This window comes from Gambusia affinis, linkage group LG21 (genome assembly GCF_019740435.1).
Source record: "Gambusia affinis linkage group LG21, SWU_Gaff_1.0, whole genome shotgun sequence".
NCBI classification, from domain to species: Eukaryota; Metazoa; Chordata; class Actinopteri; order Cyprinodontiformes; family Poeciliidae; genus Gambusia; species Gambusia affinis.
Window position 1 is genome coordinate 8314805 of NC_057888.1, and position 23042 is coordinate 8337846.

At 38.2% G+C, this 23042-nt stretch overlaps 2 protein-coding genes across 4 annotated transcripts in view; both read left to right on the forward strand.

Moving 5' to 3' along the window:
- The first annotated feature begins 392 nt into the window (after nucleotides 1-392).
- ncapg2 (non-SMC condensin II complex, subunit G2) lies at nucleotides 393-13190 on the forward strand. 3 transcript variants are annotated; one of them, XM_044104340.1, is made up of 27 exons: nucleotides 393-484; nucleotides 688-797; nucleotides 1645-1815; nucleotides 1965-2079; nucleotides 3438-3595; nucleotides 3763-3897; nucleotides 3975-4069; nucleotides 4150-4306; nucleotides 4767-4859; nucleotides 4947-5072; nucleotides 5429-5608; nucleotides 6231-6383; nucleotides 6979-7201; nucleotides 7301-7398; nucleotides 7730-7903; nucleotides 7992-8062; nucleotides 8145-8298; nucleotides 8426-8599; nucleotides 8692-8808; nucleotides 9767-9907; nucleotides 11020-11119; nucleotides 11255-11445; nucleotides 11984-12118; nucleotides 12244-12347; nucleotides 12431-12531; nucleotides 12615-12714; nucleotides 12840-13190. In XM_044104340.1, the coding sequence occupies exons 2-27, from the start codon at nucleotides 720-722 to the stop codon at nucleotides 12889-12891; spliced, it is 3396 nt and encodes a 1131-aa protein (XP_043960275.1). In that variant the 5' UTR covers nucleotides 393-484; nucleotides 688-719; the 3' UTR covers nucleotides 12892-13190. The 3 variants fall into 3 exon arrangements, with proteins under 3 accessions (XP_043960275.1, XP_043960274.1, XP_043960276.1); XM_044104339.1 differs by lacking the exon at nucleotides 393-484 and adding an exon at nucleotides 485-579; XM_044104341.1 differs by lacking the exon at nucleotides 393-484 and adding an exon at nucleotides 485-579 and having other exon boundaries at nucleotides 7733-7903.
- Nucleotides 13191-14501: 1311 nt separating this feature from the next.
- ptprn2 (protein tyrosine phosphatase receptor type N2) overlaps nucleotides 14502-23042 on the forward strand; it is a 144951-nt gene continuing 136410 nt past the window's right edge. The window contains exon 1 of the mRNA XM_044104342.1: nucleotides 14502-14811. Coding sequence (XP_043960277.1) covers nucleotides 14727-14811 — 85 coding nt within the window. The 5' untranslated portion in view covers nucleotides 14502-14726. The remainder of the gene's footprint in view (nucleotides 14812-23042) is intronic.

Consider the following 23042-nt stretch of genomic DNA (forward strand, 5'->3'; position numbering starts at 1 on the left):
AAACTTTGAAGACAAGATTTTGATTTTTCAAGATCTTAAACATTTTATCCAATTTTGCCAAATTGCCATAATGCATTGTGATGGATAAACCTTTTAAGTGTTTCTGTGTTATGAGGAAAATTCATTTTTACAACTACAATATCAAATTTAACTTGTGGAATTAGGTCTTTCTGAAAACATTTGGGTTCTTATGTATATATGTTATAGTAAGACCTCCTTATTGGTTTTACAGACGTTAATATTTTTATTTTATTTTAAAGCGTCTATGTAGGAGAGTATCTCAAAGTTGAGTTGCTGTGGAGGAAATATTTATGTGGTAGTTTGTCGCCCTCAAGTGGTTGAGAAATGTAACAACTCCTACGTCAAAAACAAACGCTTTGACGTCAGGACGGAAACAGTCTATCCAAATTTGCGCGGGTTAAATGCAGTTATTGTCGGCTGTCATTTCTTCCCGGTTCCAGATTACAATAACATAAACAAAAAGGTAACTAACAACTGAGCTTACTTTACGTCAGATTAATTATTCATTAGCTAGCTCGGAACTATCTGGTAACCAGAGAGGAGTTAAATTTATCAAAGGTAGTGTTAAATGTGGTCGACTAACAGTCGGCCGTAGTTGTTTTGGTTTGGCAATTACTCCGCCTGCTTATGAAGAAGTCAATGTTCTCACTTCTTTCAAATATTCAGGTCACTTCACATCGTTTGGATAACCCGGAATAATGTCCAAGCGAGAGGTGTTTTTAGAGGCTACCTCTAAGGAAAAGGTGGAGGACTTTCTTCGCTTTATTCAGCTTCATGTAAGTGGCAAACTTCGTTTTCTGTATTTTATTCCAGCGAACTATAGACTTAGACATCAGTAGCTTAATTTTCGGGTTATGCATTGTCTTAACACATGCCAGGGCTTTGATATACGGGTTTCAACATGTTTTTGTTTGTTCTAGCTGTTATAGACGTGTCCCTTCTCCAGTAGAATTGGTCCAAATGCTTGAATTAGTTCCCCAAAATGTTACCATCATTTTATTTAGGTGTGTCAAAACTATGAAAGATCTGAAACATAGATAACTTCACAAGTTTTTAGTAATAAATTTTGATTGTGATGAGCATAAGTTGACAACATGAATAAAAGAGTTTCTTTTAGAGAAAAATGTAGGTATGTCAAAAATGCTTTTCGAATATGAGAGTCTTTCAAAACATGAAAGTATTGCATTAAAACATAATTTGAGTCATCATGAAAATAATAATGTTGCTAATAATGCTGCAGTTACTTTTGCTTGGGTGCAAACATAACTTTAGCTGTTTTAAATGTAAATAGTTATGTTAAACAATGCCACTATCATTCCACTGGCCTGTAAAAAAAGGCATAACCCAGTCCAATTAAGGACTTTTTACATTACATAGGTATAATTAATATTTAATTATTGAATGAAAATAACAAAGGCTAATGCTTACCCTTCAGGTTTGGATGTATTTACCTCTGATTTCATCCAGTTTCGGTGCCAGAGATGCAGACAAATCTTTAACAAAATTGCAGCAAAAGTTAATGACATGCAAATGATAAAAACATGGTGCCCCAGCTTGCATCCTGGGTTTGTTTCAGGACATGTAAAACCCTGAATCTTCTTTATTTTTTTTTTTTCTGAGCAGAAGGACAAAACTGAGCCCTTCGATATTGAAGAGGTGGTACAGGAGATGCCCAGAGAGCAGAGGGAGGCTCTCTGGAGTCAGCTGGACTCACTCCTCCAGGAGATTCTGATGGATTTACCTCCAGATCGCTGGGAGGAGGACGCGATGCAGCAGGAGTCGGCTCCTGATCCTGTGAGTTTATCAGTCACTTCCTGTTCAGCTGGACGACATGAATCAAGTGTTACTTAAAGTACCTTCAATGTCTTGTTTTCTGATGGTTTTGAAATCTATGTCACATAATTTCTTCTCTTGATGATCGTATAAAAACCTCTTTTATTCAGAAGCATGTCATGGCGGTGGTGGACGGTGTGACCCAGGTGGCTGCTGTGTCTCTAAAGGTTTTACAGGATGGAGACACGTACAGCTCACTTTTAGATATCGCCCACAGACTTCATGGTGAGAATTGTCTTGTTCTGTGATTTGACAGATTTAATGGTAATTGTACTGGGCTGCACAGTTGGTAGCACTGTTGCTTTGCAGCAAGAAGGTCCTGGGTTCGATTCCCTGCCCAGGGTCTTTCTGCATGGAGTTTGCATGTTCTTCCTGTGCATGCGTGGGTTCTCTCCGGGTTCTCCGGCTTCCTCCCACAGTCCAAAAACATGACTGTCAGGTAAATTGGTCTCTCTAAATTCTCCCTAGGTGTGAGTGTGTGTGTGCATGGTTGTTTGTCCTGTCTGTCTCTGAGTTGCCCTGCAACAGACTGGTGACCTGTTCAGGGTGTACCCGAAACGTTCGCTGGAGATAGGCACCAGCACCCCTCACGAGCCCACAAGGGACAAGAGTGTTAGAAAATGGATGGATGTACTGAATCTTATATAGTACTTTTCTACTGACACCCACCACTCAAAGTGCTTTCACCCTCTGTTTAGACTTTTCCTCAACAATCTGAATGGGTTTGGAAGTCGATTTCAGGAAATTTCATGTCACATTCATCCGTCTCTCTGTTAAGGCTGGACAATATATCATGAATATATTGTCATTGTAAGATCATTGTGTTCAATATTCATTTCTCAAATGTATGTTTGGGGTGCAATAATAACTGACATTTTAATATTATATGTAGTCAGTCAGAGTCTAATGGCAGCAGATGCTCAAACAGGACACTAATGACATTGTCCAATATGCTAAAGGTCAAGAGAGATGGAAGCACAGATGAGAAAGAGAGGATAGAATAAAATGGGTTTCACAACTGATGTCGCTTTGCAAAATTTACCAATAATATTACCAGCACTGCAAGAATTTCTAATATCGTACAGCCCCAGTCTGTGTGTCTGTCGGTCTATCAGTCCATCCATGTGTCCTTTCCTGCCATTGCAGGAATGCCTGACATAAATTAACTCGGAATCTTTGGGTTTAAAACCACAGATTCTTAGATTGCAGAATATTTAAGAAATTAGCTGTTTATGTATTGTCTTGAATTGGATTTCAGCTTTTTCCAAGTCGAGCTAAGTATGAGAAAGGAAAAGATGCATATGGAAAATAAAAAAAATGTTTTTCCACACTTCTATTCCCTTGTTCTTATTCTTTTTTGTGTCTTTCTTTCTTTAGGTTTTTCCTTCCCCCCTTCTTTCCATTTATCCTTCATTATAGTCTCTGCAATCTTCAGTTTTTGATGCTTTAAAATGTATGTTTAAAGCAGAAATTTTAAGCTGTGACATCATGAACCTGTAACATCAGAACTGGGAGATGTTACAGGTTCTCTTGTGCCTCTCTGTGATTGTAGCTGTTTGTGTTTAATTTTTTTTCCCCATCAGATGTTTTGGTGTCCCTCCCTGTGTCCGAGGCGCCGCTGCAGCTCCACATACAGACGCTGTTTGAAACCTGGTGGAAGAAGGAACTGCTGGAGAGGGAAAAGTTTGGTCGCACCTCTTTCCTCATCTCCCTCCAGAAGAGCTTCATCTTAAAGAAACCGGTCAGTGTATTCTCCCAGGATGTCCAGTATTTTTAGAAACATGAGAGACATTTTCTGGCTGAGGGTAAGATCATTCTGACAGGCAGGAGGAGAGAAAGCCACAAGCACAACCTCCAAAAAATTCAGGACTGAAGACCTAATAGTCTCATCTCTGATCTCTTTGTCAGGCTGCTGAGATCCAAAGAGTGTGGAGTCTTCACAACGTTCTTAAGAGTCTGGAGTACACATCAGAAAACAACAAGCAGATAATCGACTTGCTGCTTCAGTGCTTTCACCATCCTACTCACATTAGAAACGATGATGTGAGTGGAGGCAGTCGTTATCGCAGTTGCGACTTTGTCCTTGAGCTGTCAGCCTGACGGTGTGTTTACTGTCGCAGGGAAAGCGATTCCTGGTGTTCCTTTTCAGCTGGAACGTTGATTTTATCTGGCTTATCCACGGCACCATTAAAAACCAGCTGGAGTTTTATCACAAGTAAGAAGTGCTCTTTATACTCAGTGACTGCAGTCAATATATATCAGGGACTTTAATTATTTGTTTTGCTTTATTCTCAGGAACCTAGTTACTCATATCGCAGAGATCTACTTTCGAGCCTGGAAGAAGGCTAGCGGTGACTTCCTGGAGACGATTGAGAGTACATGCATTCAGGATTTCATGCAGAATGCCATTTTGCTTCAAAGAACATCACCGGTTCACAGCAAAGTTAGAGAGGTCTGCCTCATTACAGCTTGTTCACATTTTGTCGTATCATAACAGTAGAGTCAGGATTTACAAATAAGTACAAAAAATCTGAAAAATTATGTAGATTTCTGCTTAGACCCCTCTAATATGATACTAAAATCCTTTGGCCTTCAGAAGACAAATAATTAGTGAGGCCTTTTTGCAAAAACACTGCTTGTAATAGAAAACTGCACTCTAAACATAACATACCCATTGTGAAACATGGGGGGGGACGTCTTGCTGTGGGGATGCTTTTCAAATTATGCTTTAAAAAATCCAAACATGTTTCCTTTACCTCCTTCTTCCCAATCATGTCCTATTTTTAAAGGTTTACAACATAAAATCCAAGTTAAATGCGAAAAGTCTGAAGTTTTCCTGTGATAAAATGAAGAGTAGTATCCTGTTTTGTTTTCAGTGTGTTCTGACTGATCCTTTTTCTTATTTCATGTAGATTGTGAGCTATTTTCACTCAAGGAAAGGATGCCCCAGTGTAGACAAGATGCTATACAACCTCTACAAGCCGATTCTCTGGAAGTCTCTCAGTGTAGGCAACACACACAAATAGTTTCTGGGATCATTCAGACTGTGCTTACATGCTCTTCTACTGTTAATGTCTGCTTGACGCCTTCAGGTTTCTAACTTTGAGGTGCGAGCAAACGCCACTTTGCTTTTCACCGAGGCCTTCCCAGTCCATGACCCGGATCTAAGCAACGAAAATGTGGACATGAACATTCAAAAGCAGCTGGACTCGGCAATGGTGGGGATTATTTTAAGAAATCAGGATGGAGTTTAGTTTTTGTGCCCTAATCAGTTCTTCCATCCTTCTTTTTTTTTATGACTTTTTATGAGTTTTTACAAATTTCATATATGAAGCCTGACAAATGCAGAAATATTTTCTTGAGGAAATCAACAGAACTCTTTATTCTTTTAAGAATGATTGAAAATGCCAGAGAACTTTGAACACTGGTGTTGAGAAAAGAAAAGTGCGACTTCTACATATGAAGATTGAGGGAAGGCTGAGATTTCCACCCTTGTTTTATTGTTTCAGCAGAAAACAATCACTTTAAGGGGTGAGCAAATTTTCACACAAATCTAAATATCTGTCCTCCTCAGGCGCTCCTAGATGACCCTCACCCCACTGTGCGCTCCAATGCTACGCTGGGGGTCTGTAAGATCCTGGCAAAATGCTGGGAGCTCCTTCCTCCAACGATCATCACAGATTTCCTGAAGAAGCTGGTAATGGAGCTGGCCGCTGACAGCAGCTCTCCTGATGTGCGCTGCTCAGTCTTTAAGGTAGAATGCATGGCCTTAGTCCATCTAAAGTCAATCTATAACCGAAAAATCCTGGAAATTACATTTTGGGGACTTTTTTTCCAAAGACATACAAGTATTCATGGAGTTCAGAGGCTCACAAGACTAACTTAGAAAATCAGTGTCTTTGCTTATGTGACTGATATTTGATTTCTTAACTAGATTTTTTTTTTATTTTAATCTTTTTGTGTTTGTTTTATTAAAAGAATCTACAGCCTCAATTTTATTTGACGTATCCCAAAATATCCCATATCAGTGAAAAACCTTTATTTACCAACATTTTAGATACTAGACAAAAAGCACAAAAACCCAATTTGTATCAGTATTGCAGAAAAAATGGGGGATTTACTTGTAATTCATATCTCTGACCTATAAAAATGAATAGAAAAGTGAAAAGTTGTTTGTTTTTTTTTCACCGCTTTACATTTGATCAAAGTGAAATCTTACCCACAATCAGCCAGACACAGGTCAACAACTACAATCTTTAAGGAATGTAATAAAGAGTCATTTTTGTTTCGTAAAACTTGTTACCATGAAAGGCCCCTATTGTTTTCATATGTATGTCTTTTTATGGATTCTTATGTTTCTTTTTTTTCTCTTGCAGTGCCTGAATATCGTCCTGGACAACCCACAGAGTCATCCACTGCTGGAAAAGCTGCTGCCCACTGTCAAGTACAGTCTCCACGACAACTCTGAGAAAGTCCGCACGTCGTTCCTCGACCTGCTCATCAAGGTTAAAGCAGTTCGTGCTGCCAAGGTGCGGTTTGTTTGGAGAAGAAAATATAGTTGCATTTTCATTCTGATATTCAGATCTGGAAGACTCGACAAAAAGTGCTCAAAAGGTGCAGCGATGTGAGGCTGAATCTAATCATTAGTCATCCATGATTTGCTTCAGTGTTTCTTGTTGTAAAAAGTGGTATTACAAAAACAAACAGTGAAGAATAAAACTGATTTAAGAAAAAAAAAAAAACATGAATTACCACTAACCTTCGGGATGGCTAAAAAGCAATCCTTAAAAATATTTTAAAAACTTCAGATTTCTCTTGTGTTACTGGCTTCTTACGGTAGACCCGCAAAAGCTGCTTACATAAATAAAAAATGTCTTAGATTATTTTTGTACTTTAAAATAAATATTGATTAATCCCAAAGTTATAACTTCTTTTTAAATGCAGATTTAGAAACTGACTCACTTAATGGCTTTTGTAAGAAAGAAAGTAATGGTAGTCAATCCATTACTATTATTTCTGAAATACATTTTCTATCACAAAGTCATTTCTAATTTAATCAAGATCCACTGATTAAGCAAGTGGAGGCTTTTCTCCTCACCCTCTCCTCTTTCTGTCTCCTTCCAGTTCTGGGATGTCTGCAGCATGGACCACCTGCTGGCCCGCCTTGCCATCGACTCGCTTTCTGTCTCCAAGCGAATCGTCGACCTGCTCTTCAAGTCCTTCTTCCCCGTCAACGAACCGGAGAAGGAGTGGTGCTGCAGATGCATCACCCTCATCCAGATGAACCCCATGGCTGCCAGGAAGTTCTACCAGTTTGCTCACAAACACACAGCTGCCACTAACATCAGTGAGGAACAAAAGTTTGTTTTTATGAGATCACATGACGGGCTGGAGTACTGAATAATTTAGTTGCTGTTTTTTGTTTGTTTGTTTTTTAATATTCCAGTAAAACTGATTCTGGCTATTCGTCGCACTCTGAACAACTGCATCCAGGTTGACTTTGACGTGACGGAGATTAACGACAACAACAAGGAGAACAGTACAGTAAGACGGAAACATTTGTAGACTCTGTTGAACTAATAAGAAGTGCATAAGTGAGAAGAACATGTTACATAGTATTCATCTCCATTCCTTCTGAATTAAATTTGGTGTAATAAACTGTCTACAGCTTAGGAGGGAGAACCCATAGACTATATACTTATGAGAAATGGACTAAAATGCATTGAAGTTTGTGTTATGGGATAAAATGTGAAAAAGTGGTTATGAAGACTCTTGCAGTCGATGCAGAACCAATTTAAACTTGATGCTCTGTCGCCAGCAAGCTCTAGAGTAACACTAAACTCTGTGTCAATAAACATGTGTTTGTTGCTCTCAGCAGGGCGGGCCGCTGGTGTTGGGACAGGATTTGTCCGTTGTGTCCAGTTTGCTGGAAGTCGTGGTCATCCTGTGGAGAAGTGTTGAGAAGGCGCTGAAGCAAAACGAAGAGGCACAAAAGTACATAGTTGCCAAGTTTGGAAATGTCATGGCCAAGTATTTCCAGGCTTTTGAGGTAAAATAGCTGCAGTCCATTATTATTTTAACGTTTTTCTAAACAACAGCATAAATGTTTTTTTTATTACTGTTTTTTTTTTTTTTAGGATGAGCGCTGCACTGTACCTCTAATCCAGCTGGCCTCTTTTATGCCTCCAGCTGCAGCTCCAACATTTAGGTGGACTATAATGCTGATTGCACTTGATTGTATCTCGATGTAAAACAGTCTAACTTGATTGTCTTGTGTTGAAATGTCCTAGCTGTGGCGTGCTGTCCAGACTGAGGAGGATGGAGTCAGGATCTACTCCTTCTCAGTTCAGCCAGCTGCTGGACTGCATCTGCAGCTGGGGTCAGGCGGCCGACGTTCTTGAACTGGTCTCTGATTGGCTGGGCGAGGCCGTTCCCAAGCAAGGGGTCAGTGATCAAGGCTGCATTATCTATGCTGTCTGGAAAAGTATAGCCCAAAAGTTTGAAGACCACCTTAAAAGTATTGAATTTTGCCAGAAGAAGTGTGTAAAATGTCGCCTGCTCCCAACACTAGGACAAGGTCACTAAAAGCAGAAAGGTGCGAATCCAGGAGACAGTGGAGGCCAAACCAGACCTGGCTCTGGCGTATCTGGAATACCTTTTCAGCCACACTTCCACACGGGAGAAAGTCCTAGCTTTGGGTGAGGGGCCCCTGAAGGAGCTGCACATGCTTTTAGGGAACTGGAAGGTATTTTATAAAACAGAAAGGTTGAAACACAACAGTGAATCCATTACAGCCTTCCTCTACTAGTAACATGTTTCTCTGTTTTGTCTTGGCAGTCGGTTCTCTACACTCACCTCAGATCCTCCACAGAAGACCCAAAAAGACCCAAAGTGGAGACGGCGCTGAAAGCCTTCGTTTACCATGGTCGCCTTGGTGCTCATCTCCAACATCACGCAAGTCTCTCTCTTGATTAGCATCTGTTGTCCGCCTGCTCATTTGTTTTGCTGAAATGAATGCTCCTTTTTCTAGCCAGTTATAGTTTGCTGAAACACAGTGGAAGAAACCTTTCTCTGTTTGATTGATTTCATGAATACATAAAAATGAACCTGTAAATGTTAGAATTTGTTCTTCTGGAAAAGAAACAGCAGTTTATGTGTAAGCCAAGATTTTGCTCACAAGTTCAATTATAAACATGCATGCAGCTCCATAGCATGATGCTGCCACCAACATGCTTGACATTAAGTACATTGTTTTTCTTCTTTGTTTTGGAAGCTTCACTTTGACAAATGCAAATATGCTTCTCATTATTATTTTCAATCTGCTAAATGGCCAATCATTTTCCTCCTGAGGGAATTTGGCCTCTTTAGTTTTCCACCAGTTTCCGGTTCAAGGCAGGCTCGATGTTTGGTTCTTCCTGGGTTGTTCCTCAACATCCCAACCAGTTTCCTTTCATCTGACTGTGGCTGTTTGTGTCTTCCAGGCCTCAGCAAAGTGGTGACACATCCTAGTAAATCACATTTATGTACATTTGTTTGAAACAATAATTTCTGGAACCATTGTTGTGTAGAAATTGCTCCAGAATCCTTCTTCAAACCTGCAATTCTTCTTAGATGTATTTATTTATTTTTTCTTAAGAAGTATTTTGTTTTCAGCTCCCTGAAAATATTCATAATATTCAAAATGAAGATGAAAGTTGCTTCATCTTCATTTTGAATAAACATCAACACCGTAGATAATTTCCTCGCCTGAGCTATTACCTTGAGCAGCTTCCAGACATCTTTCCAGATGACAGATTTTTATTTATTTATTTATTTTTAAGCCAATTTATTCCTAGCGATGAGCCCGCTCCTTCTGTCTTCAGCTTGACGAGAAGCTAAAATAAAAACAGGAAGTGTTTTCTCTGCCTGCCAGTCGACAGCAGGTCGGGAATACCTGGCCTCCATGGAGCGTGTGGCGGCGTGGGTCGCAGAGAGGATCCTGCCCTTCCTCACCAGGAGCGATGACGGCGAGGTCTCTGAGAAGTCGCGGAAGCTCGCCACACAGATAACCGAGGTGAACTTCACTGTTATCTCTTTCTGAAACACACAGATAAGCTGCAAAAAAAGAACTGCAGCTTATTTGCTTTGTGAGATTTGGTTCCATTAGGGCTCTGTAGTTATTAAACTTCTGCTGACCTTAATAATTACAGAATGGAGAATGGTTCTCATTAGGCACATATTAAAATTAACCCAAGAAGTAATGTGATCTTCTTCCATTTTCATTTTAAAACTGAATTTGTATTTGCATGATTGATGACTAAATAATCTTGTATTCTCAGACAGACAGAGCTGTTATTTTTAAAATAGTGCCTTTTCGTTCCTGGTATTTGACATGTTGAAGAACTCTGATGTTTTTTTTTTTCCCTACATCCAACATGATACAGATTTTCTATTTTCTCTTGGAGGAGCTAAATATGACGTGAATGTGCATCAAGCTGGAATCTGGAGTCTATTTATATGATAACTAAGGCATTTTAGACATCAAATCTGACATTATGCTGAGTTTAATATGCAGTATGGAAAAGTATGAGAGGGAAAATAGTTTTATTCATGTAAATATGGGTGCAAAGCCCATATGGCATTCAGTTTGATCAATAATTGGTTTGTCCATCTGTTTCAAAGTCTGTCAGTTTCTCCTTCGATTTGTGTCAATTTATTTGTTTTCCTTTAATTCATTCATCCATCCTGTTCTCCATCCAAATGTTGGTCCATCCATCTTTTCTACTTTTAAACTGGGTCAAAAATAGGCTGAGAAGTCTGGAGAAGTCTGGAATTTGGACATAAAAATGAGTTGAATTTCCTGACTTCAGCTGCTCCTTCCAACTTATATTTTTATTTTGCTTACTTCCACTCCGGCTCATAACCCGGATCAAAAGGAAGCATGCTGTTACCTTGTTATCCTGGATGTTTGATTCCGTTTAGCTTGTGTTCTTCCTCCATCTGGGACTCGGAGCGCTGCTCAGTAAATTTAGAATCCTCATTGATTTTTCTGCTCCAGTCCACACACACTGTTGTATGCATCCCTCCTTCTGTTCTGACTACTGAAACGGGTTGTTTTCCCATTTCTCCTATCAATCCCACTGTTTCGTCAGATCTTTAGAGTAACTGCAGATGTTTTTTGATCAGAGTTTCCTGAAGGTGTGCCGTGACATTTTCCTCGTCGGTTTGGGGGACGAGACGTTCAAAGGCCAAATCCTCCACCTGTGCTCACTCATCCTCCTCTCAGGTGAGAATATCATGATATGTGAAGGAGATGTTGCAGTTTGCCAAAACAGACAAGAAGGAGGCCGTTTCCCTGAGGTTTAGCTCGTCTACTCTTGAACATCTTACAGGGAAGTAACGGCAGCGTTTGTGTTTTCAGAGGCAGGCTACACGTGTATCCCAGCAGTGCTGCCGATTCTAAAGGAGGTGGCAAACAGCTTTGTGCCTGATGATAACAGCCAGGATCAGGAGTCCAACTTGGTCATTTTGGGTGTGGTGGCCAACATTTTCCAAAAGATCATAGAGTTGTTGGCACGTTGCCTGAGGAAAGAACCGGAAGAGGAAAAACTTGTAAGGAGTGTTTTATTTTTTTTATTATTGTCATTCAAATAATTCTGTTTTCTGTTTCAGTGGATTGCAAAAGTATTGACACAAAATATGAATTAGTGTGAAAATTTATCCATTTCTTACAAATAGAAATCTGATAAGTTTGGGTTGTTTTTTACCAATGGTCTCCATTTAGAGACTGAATTTTTTAATTTTTTTTAAAATTTATTTATACTGAAGTTAAATTACACAAACTTAGACTCTTTCTAGCTAAAGGACTTAATACAATTAGTTTTCCTGGATTTCATTTAGAGGCATCAAAGTACAGAGGTCTGACTGTATATTTGATATATTTGAATGTTAATATGTTTAAAAAAAAACCAACCTTGTAGCATATTGTCACATAAGAGCCATTTAAGTTGGGCATTATAACATTATAAAATGTAAAATGGATCACCAGGTATAAATACTTTTGCATAAAGTAGCAAGACAAGCAATGTGTAATAAGCTGCTGACCGTGGTTCTGGTTTTTGATATCATGAAACTCTCTGGTCCATTTCAGCTGTGTCAGTCAGCCGTTCCTGGCCTGTCGGACTTCCTCCAAGTGGCACAGACGTGGGACGCGGCGCTTCTTAGCGGGGTGCACTCCACCATGTTTGCGGCCATCATTGTGGAGAAGAGACATTTACTTCAGAAGGTAAAAAATGGCACAGAACAGAGCCAGTCAAAAGGATGGAAGTTACCTGCTTTCATCAACTTTAGTTGATGGAACCCTAACCTTTTGAAAGATGTATTAAATGGTTTGGGTTTGTTTATTTGAAGCTTACCTATCCTGAAGAGGTTGTCATGCCGCAGTCTGTTGATGAAATGCCTCCTTTGTCCAGCTTACTGCTGTCTGTCATCCTCAAATCCCCCTCTATCACAAGGTATTCACACCGAAGGCTGCTGATTTAGTCAAATTTGCAAGACGTTTTGTAGTTTTTGTTTTCTTTATGAATCCCTTCTTTAGGTCATTTTTGGCAGAGGTCTCGTCATCTTTGGAGTCGGACGCCCTTGACAGTCTCTCTGAGCTGGCGGCAGTTCTGCACGTCTTGGCGGTCGTTAAAGAAAGTACGTTTTCATGCCTCAAACGTTCACATTAAAATTTGCATGTTACTGTTTATTGAAAATGAATGTGGTTTGTTGTTCATTAGCGGGACACTCCAAAGGCGGCATAAAGAGAGCTGCTGTGTCTGTCCAGCAGCACCTTCATAAACATGCAGGCTGTTCTGTGGACAGCAGAGAAACCCAGAGGTGAGTTCTCTTTTTTTCTTCAATCAGGGTTTCTGTGAAGGATTGGAAAAATGGTTTTAAAGTAATTGTGAATATTTGACTGTTTACGGAGCTTAACAGTTTTTCTTTTTTTTTCTCCCCCAAAGGGTTATGTATGACTCTTCAGTGAAGACCTTGAATGCTCTTCTGCATTTCTAATCTTCCACCAATTAAAAATTATGAGTTTGTATGGCGTGTTTTCTTACATCTTGTCGTGTTCTTCAGATTTTAACTGTATCAACCTGTGGAGAATTTATATGAAAAATTCCAGTTTTTACATTTATAGTATTCACCCTAACAGTTTAGAGACTTCTTGTTTCCTTGTACACTTTTCAAAGCTCTCGTTTGTGTCTTCATATTTAAAATATATTTTTGATGTGTCTGTATTTGTCTTTATATCTGTTGGGTTGTCAGCCCAATTTTTCATCTGAAATAAAATGAACAGCTTGATGAACTTATACAAGGTGATTATTATTTATGGTTAAACAGGACACTTTGCATGATGTTCGTACGTACTAATATTACTATACCTGCAACCCATATTTTTTGAGTTCAGGCCACCTTAACATTTATATTTTTATACATCCCCTAATTCATTTATTAGATTTAGAGGGTAAGAATATAGGTGTTATTATTTTTTTGACTAAATAACATACTTCAGCCATAAGAAGTATGTAACTTACAATATCCTTCAGATTTGCTTAATGATAAAATCTAAAATACTTGCAAAAACTAGATTTAAAAACAAATATGATTAAGGGCATTAAAATAAAATCAACAAACAAAAATATATTGGACGTTTGATACGTTTTGAACTCAAATGCAAATGTATAAACGATAAGAAAATTGGTAAATTTGTAACCCTTTGGGGTTTCCTTATGTTGTGCTCCACCTTTTGAAAATTGACATTTAAATATCAGCACTGTCTTCATAACTACCATTATTAATTTCCTTGCAATTCACAACGCTTACTGTTTATGTTTGTTGTTTTGAAAGTACAAAAATAAGGGCTGATTTTTTTTTTCCTCTGCGTGTAAAATCTAGTTTCTTAAAGGTAGTAATAAATGAGAGTGAGAAAGTCAGCAATTCTTTTCCACTTTCATCAAAAGATGACATTTTGTTTTTTTCTGCATAATTCTTATTAATCCAAAAGTAGTTGTTTTTTTAAAATCCTTATATGCAAATTGGGATATTTGCAGTGCACCAGAAAAATATTTTCATCTAATGAAACTCAGTAAAACTTTTGAATGGATGTTCAAATCAAATTAAACCCCTCCAGAAAGGTTGTATATATTTTTTGGTATGTTAGTAAATAGCATCTAAACATACAGATTATCACAGGTATTAGGTCTTCTCTCCAAATAAGTAAATTTAGATCCAGTCATGAAATATTCTCTCCACTAAATATTTCACAGTCAACTGGTGTTGATTCATGGGGTCATGTGTGAGTTTGATCCTAATATAACACATTATTTGAGACTTTACAGAAAAGAAGGCAAGTTGACCTTTTCTCTTCCAACATTAGAAATGCACTTCTGGAATCACAGTCAAAACTCCCTCCAAAGTATTTTGTGATGACACAACAATGTGTGTGAAGGCAGGCGAGTGAATATTTTTTACTTGTATATGTATCACAAATCAATGTGTTTTGAGTACTTTCCAACATAATCAAATGTATATGCCTTCACGCCGTTTCGGGGTTTCATTTATAGTTCCTCCTGCTATCAGTCTCCTCTCCTCTCGCCATGTGTGCTGCTTGACGTCAGGACCCGAGGAGGGGCTCCTCCGTCAAACTGGTCGCTGTTCGTGGTGCTGAAACAACGCCTGGCTTCGGTTGTGCCTGAGCGAATCGTTCCGCCTCTCCCTGTTGTTCCTTCTCCCATCACTTTTAATCTCCTGTCCTGTGCAGCCGACCTCCCCCTGACGTCGAGGCTGAAAGCATGCAGTTTTAGTGAAGGTGTGCGGAATGGATTAATGCTGTAGGCAGGAGCGGTATGGATTCTCCTCGGTGTCCCGTCCTCGTCGCCGCGCTGGTCGTCTGCCTCTGCTCCTCACCTGCCGTCTCTGACAGGAAATTCGGTAAGAATCCGCTTTTTATTTATTTACTTTTAACATTATTCCACGGTCGTTCCCAAATTACACTTTTACCCGAGTGGGATCGTTTCTGCTTTGTTCCGTCGTCAGACTGTGGAGCTAAATCTCCAGATGCGTAAAAATAACAAAAAACAAAAAGAGACATTTAGTCTCTTTGCAAAACTTCAGGGGAAATCTGAGCGTGCAAACGCAATTATCTCGCAGAGTTTGCACATTGATGAAGGAGGTTGGATGAAGTCCGAAGATCCATCATTAGGAAAAGTTACGTAATCTCGCAGGCCTAATTGACGAGATGTTTCCTGTGGGACTTCTTCTCTACTTTCTACCCTATGTGTTTTGAACTGCACATCTGTGGCCCTCATTGTATATTTAATAGTAACCCACAGTGATTTATTTCCAGAATTTATTTAAATGAGCTAAAATTTATGGGAAATGTGTCAAATAGAGCGAAGTTTGGTTTGATGGACGTTTTTGGTGATGAGACAATGATAGTCATACAAGTGCTTCATGTTTTTTTTTTATTTCATTAACTCAATTCAATAATCAACACCTATTTAATTATGTGCAGATTGATTGCACAGCACAAAAACAACAAAAAAGATAGATGACAGAGGGATTCCAAGCACCAAGCGGCTTCTAAAAGCAAATTTTTTCCAGTTTTGGCCACTGAAGTCACTTGCTGTATCTTGGTGGGTAATTGGAAAATATGGAAAATTTGATGGAGGGACAAAGTTGGTGAAAATAGATATAACTGCTGTGTTGAATGATAGAAACTTCTGACATAAATTCACTGGTCCAAATCTATCAGGTGAGGTAAATGTGCTGTATCCTTTAAGAACAAGGTGAAGTTTGCATTAAAGACTGATCTCTTTCATGCCACATTAATGCTGCTATTTAAATAAAGGAGCAATGGCAACGTATTGTGTGCATACTTGGACATATCCCTGTATTAATAATGCATCTGTGTCAGTCTTAAATATTGGGTTAAGTCAGCTGTATATAATCGTTACACTTGACAGACAAATGTTTCATTTTTTGAATTGAAATACTAAAATAAATGACCTTTTAGACGTTGTTCTGATTTGTTTAGGTACACTTGTAGCAGAAAAATTCTGAAAATGTGCTAAAATTAATGTCATGAATAATATAAGAAATATGCAAAAGATAATTAAAAATAATACAAATTGTCAAACAACTGATAAACATCCACTATCATCTGTAAAACAAAATTAGTAAGTACGATAAATATTGTTATTTTAAAAAATATCTGAAGCTAAATTAAAAATATAACTACAGTTACAGTTGGATTGAAAATCAGGTTAAATGAAATGTACATTATTAACAAAAGAGTGAAAAGTCTTACATTTGTTTTTAAAAACATGGATGGTCTCTGCTGGTTTTCACAGAAGGCTTTTCCAGAGGCCAGAACTGAAATTCATGCCTCTCACTGTGTTTTTTCTCTCACTTGAGGAATAATCAGGGAAGATCTTCTTATAAGCTCTGGGGATCTGTATAACAAAGATGATAAGTACAAATCTTATTTTAAAATTTCTAAAATTCTAAAACATACAGAAAACATTTGCAAAAACCTTTACATAATTTTTATGCAAGCTTTGTTTCTGGTCCTCACAAACATCTTTGCTGGTGATTTTTCAGTCTGAGAGCAGTGGGAATACAAAACAAACCCCAAAAAACAGAGCTTCATTAAATGCAACACCAGGAAGCACATACAAGATCCATGAGCAGTCTGGAAAAGTTTGGAATTTGATTTTAGGGGTCTTCAGGACAGGAAATGAAAATTGGACCAAGGAAAATATTCCTATTTTCTTTTTACCTTCTTCCTTTGTGCTATTTGTTTGTTTATTTGTTTGTTTGTTTCTTTCCTTCTTTCTACCCCATGTCCTTCCTTCCTCCCTCTCTCAGCTTTATTATCTATATATATTTTTATATAGATATAGATATAGATCCATATCTATATCTATGTCTATATCTATATAATATATATATATATATATATATATATATATATATATATATATATATATAGATAGATAGATAGATAGATAGATAGATAGATAGATAGATAGATAGATAGATAGATAGATATATTTTACAGCGTACAGTAGAACATCTGTTGTGATAGCTGAATTTCCCCAGTTTTTCTCACTTCTTATCACACCTACTGCTTCATTCTGTGCTGCCAGAACACATGACACATGATGAGCACAAACTGGATCATGAACAGGAGGCAAATAAAGGTTTCCGGTCGGCATCCGAGATCTGCGATGATTCATACAGACATCGAACGAACTGCATCATAGTCAGTATATTTAGAGCAGGGGTGTGCCATTTCCCCCTTTTATTTAAATCAGCATTCGAGCCTCTTCTTCTGTCTTCCTTCTAATCTCATACTGTTTTTATGTTTTATTTTTTCCACGATGTTTGTGAGGTTATGGATGAGGATATTTGGTAATGATCCCGTGCTTATTCCCCATGTGAGTTATTTAAAAAGAATTTTCACACTGCAGTTCTGAAACACTAAGCTCTTGATTGTGAGTGTTGCGGAAAGCTGGAAATTCTTTCTTTTTTTTTTTTTTCATTAAATAAGGCCCCTTGCGATTTACAGCATGTAGAGCTCTGATTCAAAGTAAGCTAGTGTGATTAGTATGTGATGGTATAAATAGTTCTACGGATACATATTTATGCAGTTTGTGTGGGAGAGAGACAGAAAGGGTGTGTGGTGCGTAGGAGTCCAGAATGTCTGAGAGCAAATGAAAGCCACATTAGGAGTTTTAGTCTGCAGCTTATTGTTTTAATAATGCAAATATTCAAATACCTTTTATATATCTAATTTATAAACAGAATGTGCCTGTGTTTAAGTTAATCTCAACACAAACCCAGCTGTTCTGTGGACACTTTAAATGAAGACCAAGGAAGCAGACAGACTGGGGAGAGACTTGAAAGGAAGAGTAAAACCTATCATCTGACAATGGAAAGAGGGATGAAACCTGAAATCTATCAAGTCATGGTCGTTCAATGGGTGAAGGGAAAATTAATCAGCCAAGCAGCCAAGAGATTAATGGTAACTGCAGAGTAGGGGAGTTACTCAAGAACTACTGTCCTGCAACTTTCAGCAGGTCATTCAGTAATGAGATGTTAATTCAGCTGTTAGAGCAGGAATGCATCTTAAGGCTGCAGCATGGTGGTCCAGCCCTGCTCTATCTGGACAACCTGTAGAGACGTTCAGATACTGTTGGAAAATCCATTATCAGTTGTCTTTTCAGCATACAGGCTTTTATCTGAAGACCCATACACCTGGAGGGCACAGGAATTTGTTATTATGCTTGAGGTGGCTAAAACAATAGTCTGTTCATCTTTTTTTTCTGGCCAGAAAATGTCTTAAACTCACGTACAGAACTTTTGGAATGTCTCAATAGCTCCCTCCCAGACGAGTCAGGAACACGGAAATATATGGAGGAAGGTGCTCAGGTTAGATGAGAATAGCACTGAAATTTTAAGCCTGTATTCAATATGCTATGTGTGCCTCAAAACTAACACTTAATAATGTTAAATGGTAATTGCACTTACTCTGGTTAATGAGTAAAACAATTTGCAAATCCCACTGTTTTTTCTGATTTGATACCAGAACACGATCAACTGTGGTGTGATGTTATGCTCAGATCGAAGTTCCAACCTCTGAGGAAATGGAGCTCAGCTGAACCTCATCACCCCCACGAAACATGGTGGTAGCAGCATCATGCTGTGGGGATACTTCTCTTAAGCAGATACAGGGAAGCTTGAAATCAGAGTTGAAGATTCACTTTCCAGCAGTACGGTGACCCTAAAGTTCTAGTCACATCTAAAATGAAATGGCCTACATTATAGCATACTTGTGGGTTAGAACGGTCTAGTTAAAGTCCAGATCTAAGTCCAGTAGAAAATCCCTGGCAAGGCTTTAAAATTGCTGTTCACAATTTCTGTCCATCCCAACTGACTAAGTTTGAGCTGTTTTACAAAAATAAATAAATAAATAAATAATGAGCAACAAATGTCTAAATTTGACCAAACTGGTAGAGAAATTCTCCACAAAACTTGCATCTCGCTCAATAAAGTATTGATGTGAGCCAAACCTAACTGCACTGAATAAATTTTATATTTTTATTTGCAAAAGTAAAACAAAACAGCAACAACAACACAAAACACCACAATGTGTTGTCTTCATTGCGTGTCACATTTCCACATTTATTTTGTGTTATTCTGTCATATAAAATCCAGATAAAGCAAGTTTGTTCAGGGGATATCAATACTTTTGCAAGGGTCAATTTTTCCAGCCAGTTGATAAATTTGCAATTGTCTGCATCTATAAACAGTTAACATGTGTAATATCCACATTGAAATACCTGAGATGATGCACTGTTTGTTCACTGTGAGTCAAATGATGTCAGAGCTGCTTCTTTTCGGCCTTCGCTCAATGAAACGAGACCATAAAAGGGTTAAAGTGTTAACTTCCTGCCCAGATGACTCACCAGCCATTCTCCAGTCTGACGCCTGTAAGTGTCATTCAAAACCAGGCTTGTGAATTAATCGCAAACTAAGGTATTTTCTAATTTCAGCACTATTACTCACACGAAACATAATTATTTAGATCACAGCATGCTGTTATAAAAGAAATAGGAAAAATGCTTGACAAAGACTGATACAACCTACGTTTGAGGGGTGGCAGAAACTTATTCTGAGAAAGTCATTAAAAAGCCTCCTTTGAATAATGACTGTGTTGTCACCTGAGCAGTCTTTACCCAATGGAAAATGTGCAGAAATTGATTTTGGTGTGCAGCAACACTCCACTGCTTTGCCTTTCAGATTTGCTATCAGGAATGTCGTTAAGATTCCGTGCGGCGTCTCCGGTCTGTTTGCAAGGGGTACGGCAGTGCTTGGAATCCCAATAACAGCTACGGAAAATCCCAACAGATTTCTTTTCAAAAAGACAGTCGTTCTCTAGCTGCGAGGTCACGCTTTGAATCATGGAACATGAAAGTACAGATCCATGAAGACATGTGTCATGGATTTGGCAAAATGAAACATGTCAGTGTAAGTCTTATGGAAATAGCCCTTTGTACAGAAATGGCGAACAGAGGATTTATTGCCGAGACTGAGGCTTTCACTGCTGTGTGTTGATTAAGGTGATAACTACAGGCTTTTAAGGACTTCAAAACCCTGTTTACAGAAACAGCTCACTTATACTCTCATTCTAAGATGCAGTACAAGTGTTATCTCCAGTAAATACATAAATATATGGTACTCTAAGCTTCTGCTGCAGGAGCTTTTCATTGCACATGGCTATCAGCAACCATCTTCAAATGCACACAGACAAGTTAGAGTTGATTCATGGGCTATCTGTTTTGCCACAGGCCTCCTTCAGGTGATAGATTGCAGAACTGAGTAGTGACATCAAATTCTTATAAAGGTGCTAAGTCATCAAAGGGGGATGAAAAATGATTTGATGTAAAGGTTCATACTTCACTGGCTTGGTCAAGTGGGCCTCGCCTTACTGAATTTTCACCATTTTGTTCCATCATGCAAAGTAAAAGCAGGAGAATTCACATAAAAAACAGGTGTAACTTCAACTGTAGTGTTTGTGAGGGAAAACAATCAAAATGGAAACTTAATTATAGTCTCAATGTTTATTGGCGTCCTTGCTAAGATGTGCAAAATCTTTGATATAATCAGATGATGCTCCGATTATACTTCAGGTGGGTTTGGAAGAGAATACAGGATCGATATTTGGAACAGCACTAATGGCCACTTTTAAATTCTAGAGTTGCACCTCTCATGGTGGCAGTATTTTGGAGTTTCTCTGTTACATTTGTTCTGATTTGCTCTTTTTGGAAACTTTTATTTATATTTTTTTGGTTGAGGTGTTGCATGTTTGGACAATTGTTTCTTCTGGTTTTGTTTGTTGTGCATCTGAAAGGATTTCTGCTCTTACTTTCTTACTTTCTTACTTTCGTACAGTTGCTGTGTTGCATAACTATGGCAACAATTTATTGTTTTTACCACTGGGAGCAGCTGATTAGCATTTCAATAGCTCAAATAATACCTGAACTATAACTCCAAAACCCAGAAAACCTGAAATGGAGACTGGATGCAGAACAAGCCCAAAGAGCAGAAAGAGAAAGAGGAAATTCAAGCAATTTCCTTCATCCATCTTGATAGACAAGAATCATATCCCCAACGCTAACATAACATCTCTGCTCAACTTTTTAACTGTACAGCCAGACAGAGATTTAAAGAGGAGCAGCAAAAGCAAATAAGGTGGATTAGCAGTGCTTCCCAACTACTGATGATGTCATCCAGGACATGTTTCTGCTTGCATGTCATGACAGCCATGAGACTGTCACACAGATCCTTTCTACCCAAAGCATCACCATCCATAACTCGTTGAAGATACTTGGATGATATGAGTTGTGCCACAGCTACAATTTTGACACATTCAAATCACAAACGTAAACGGAATTCAATATGACTGGAGAGGAAGGAAAATGCTACACATATATTTTAAAAAGTAAAACCCAGAATGTGTAGTATCATTATGTAATACACATAATGATTCTCTACTTCTGTGTTTCCTAACCCTGTTCCTCAAGGCAAACTGCCCTGCATGTTTTAGATGTTCCCTTGCTTGATCCCTTCCTGATTTGGCAGATTCAGTTCCCTGTTTGCTCATGTTTTTGCCAGTTAATGATATGGAATGTTTAGACTTGATGATTGTAATCACAGTTAACAATCTGGTTAAACAAAACAACTTTTTGAGGTTCCTATGGTTTTCTGACCAAGGTTTTAAGGCTGTACCATGTATGAAGCTATAATCTTTTTTTCCCATTTTTATTACTTTAGTTAATAAATAACTGAATGTAGTAATTTGTCTCATGTAGTTTTAAATCTTGTTTTGTAAGACACTTTGTGATTTCATGTTTCAAAAGGTGCCATGTAGGTTTTACTTACTCCTTTTACTCACGTTTCCATGTAATGAAACCTCATTTTTCACAGCTCTGATGGAAGTGAAAACATAGATCCAAAGAGAGGCGCTAATAGTACTGCAAAACTAATATAACCCCTCTCTCATGCTCTCAATAAAGGTTGTGGGGCAATTTTTGCCTGCCTTGGGATTTCTGAGTCATCCTGTCAGATTTGTTAGAGGGTCAAAGTGAAGCACAGCGTGTTCAGTTGAGACTTTATTGACACTTTGAAAGCAAAACCTCTCTGGAATTCTCTAACAGCGTCTGCTCAATAATAACCTTTTGGTTGGAGCTTTATTTTACAGAACATCCTCTCTTTGTGTGCAGGATGGTTAAATGAGCATCCCGTGTGCTATTTGCAAAACCCATTTGCCAAAATAAATGAGCTCCACAGCTGCTGCAGTCATTGTGAGAGCCATTGATCAACATTAGGATTTTCTGGTATCATCTGCTGTTGGGCATTATATATGCCTAGTCTTAATAGTAAACACTTTACAGCGTTAAAAAAAAGAACATTTACTTAGATAAAAACTTTTTTTTAATGCAAATTGTTTTTTTGGACAATACCAATCGTGCACTTGGTGATTAATTCAGCTAAGTTATTAACCCTCCTGTTATGTTTGTTTCTGAGGTACAGCATAATGTTCATGGGTCAGTTTGACATGGGGAGTGTTCAATCATGCAATAGTGTCAGAAACCAAAAATTTCCTCCAAAACATGTTTGTATCTGATTATTAACTCCAATACTACACATTTCAATCCATATTTGTGCAATGAGTTTTTTTTATTTCTCACAAATAAAGGCTCAATGACGACAACTTACTCATTTGGAGATAAAAAATGGAATTTAATTTTTTTTTGTCCACTGAAAAACACACTTAAAGCTGTAAGAACTGATTTTCTGATCAAGAAAATAACAGGCAGTATGCTGTATATTTATGTTTTGTGAATCGGTGACAGCTGACATGACAATAAGCAGTAGCACATTAAGAGGAAAGTGGTTTTCTCCTGTCTCTTTGTCAAACATTAGAAGCTCTTAAGGGAAATGGCTCAAGCTGTGTCAAGTAGACATGTTAAGAGAGTATGTATATTTTTTCAGACTCATCTCTGCTTTGGTTTTAAGATAAAATTTGCCGATAATCTGAGTCCAGGAGGAAAAATATAACCTGAGAAGGAGAATGGTGAAAAGAGCTGTTCAAA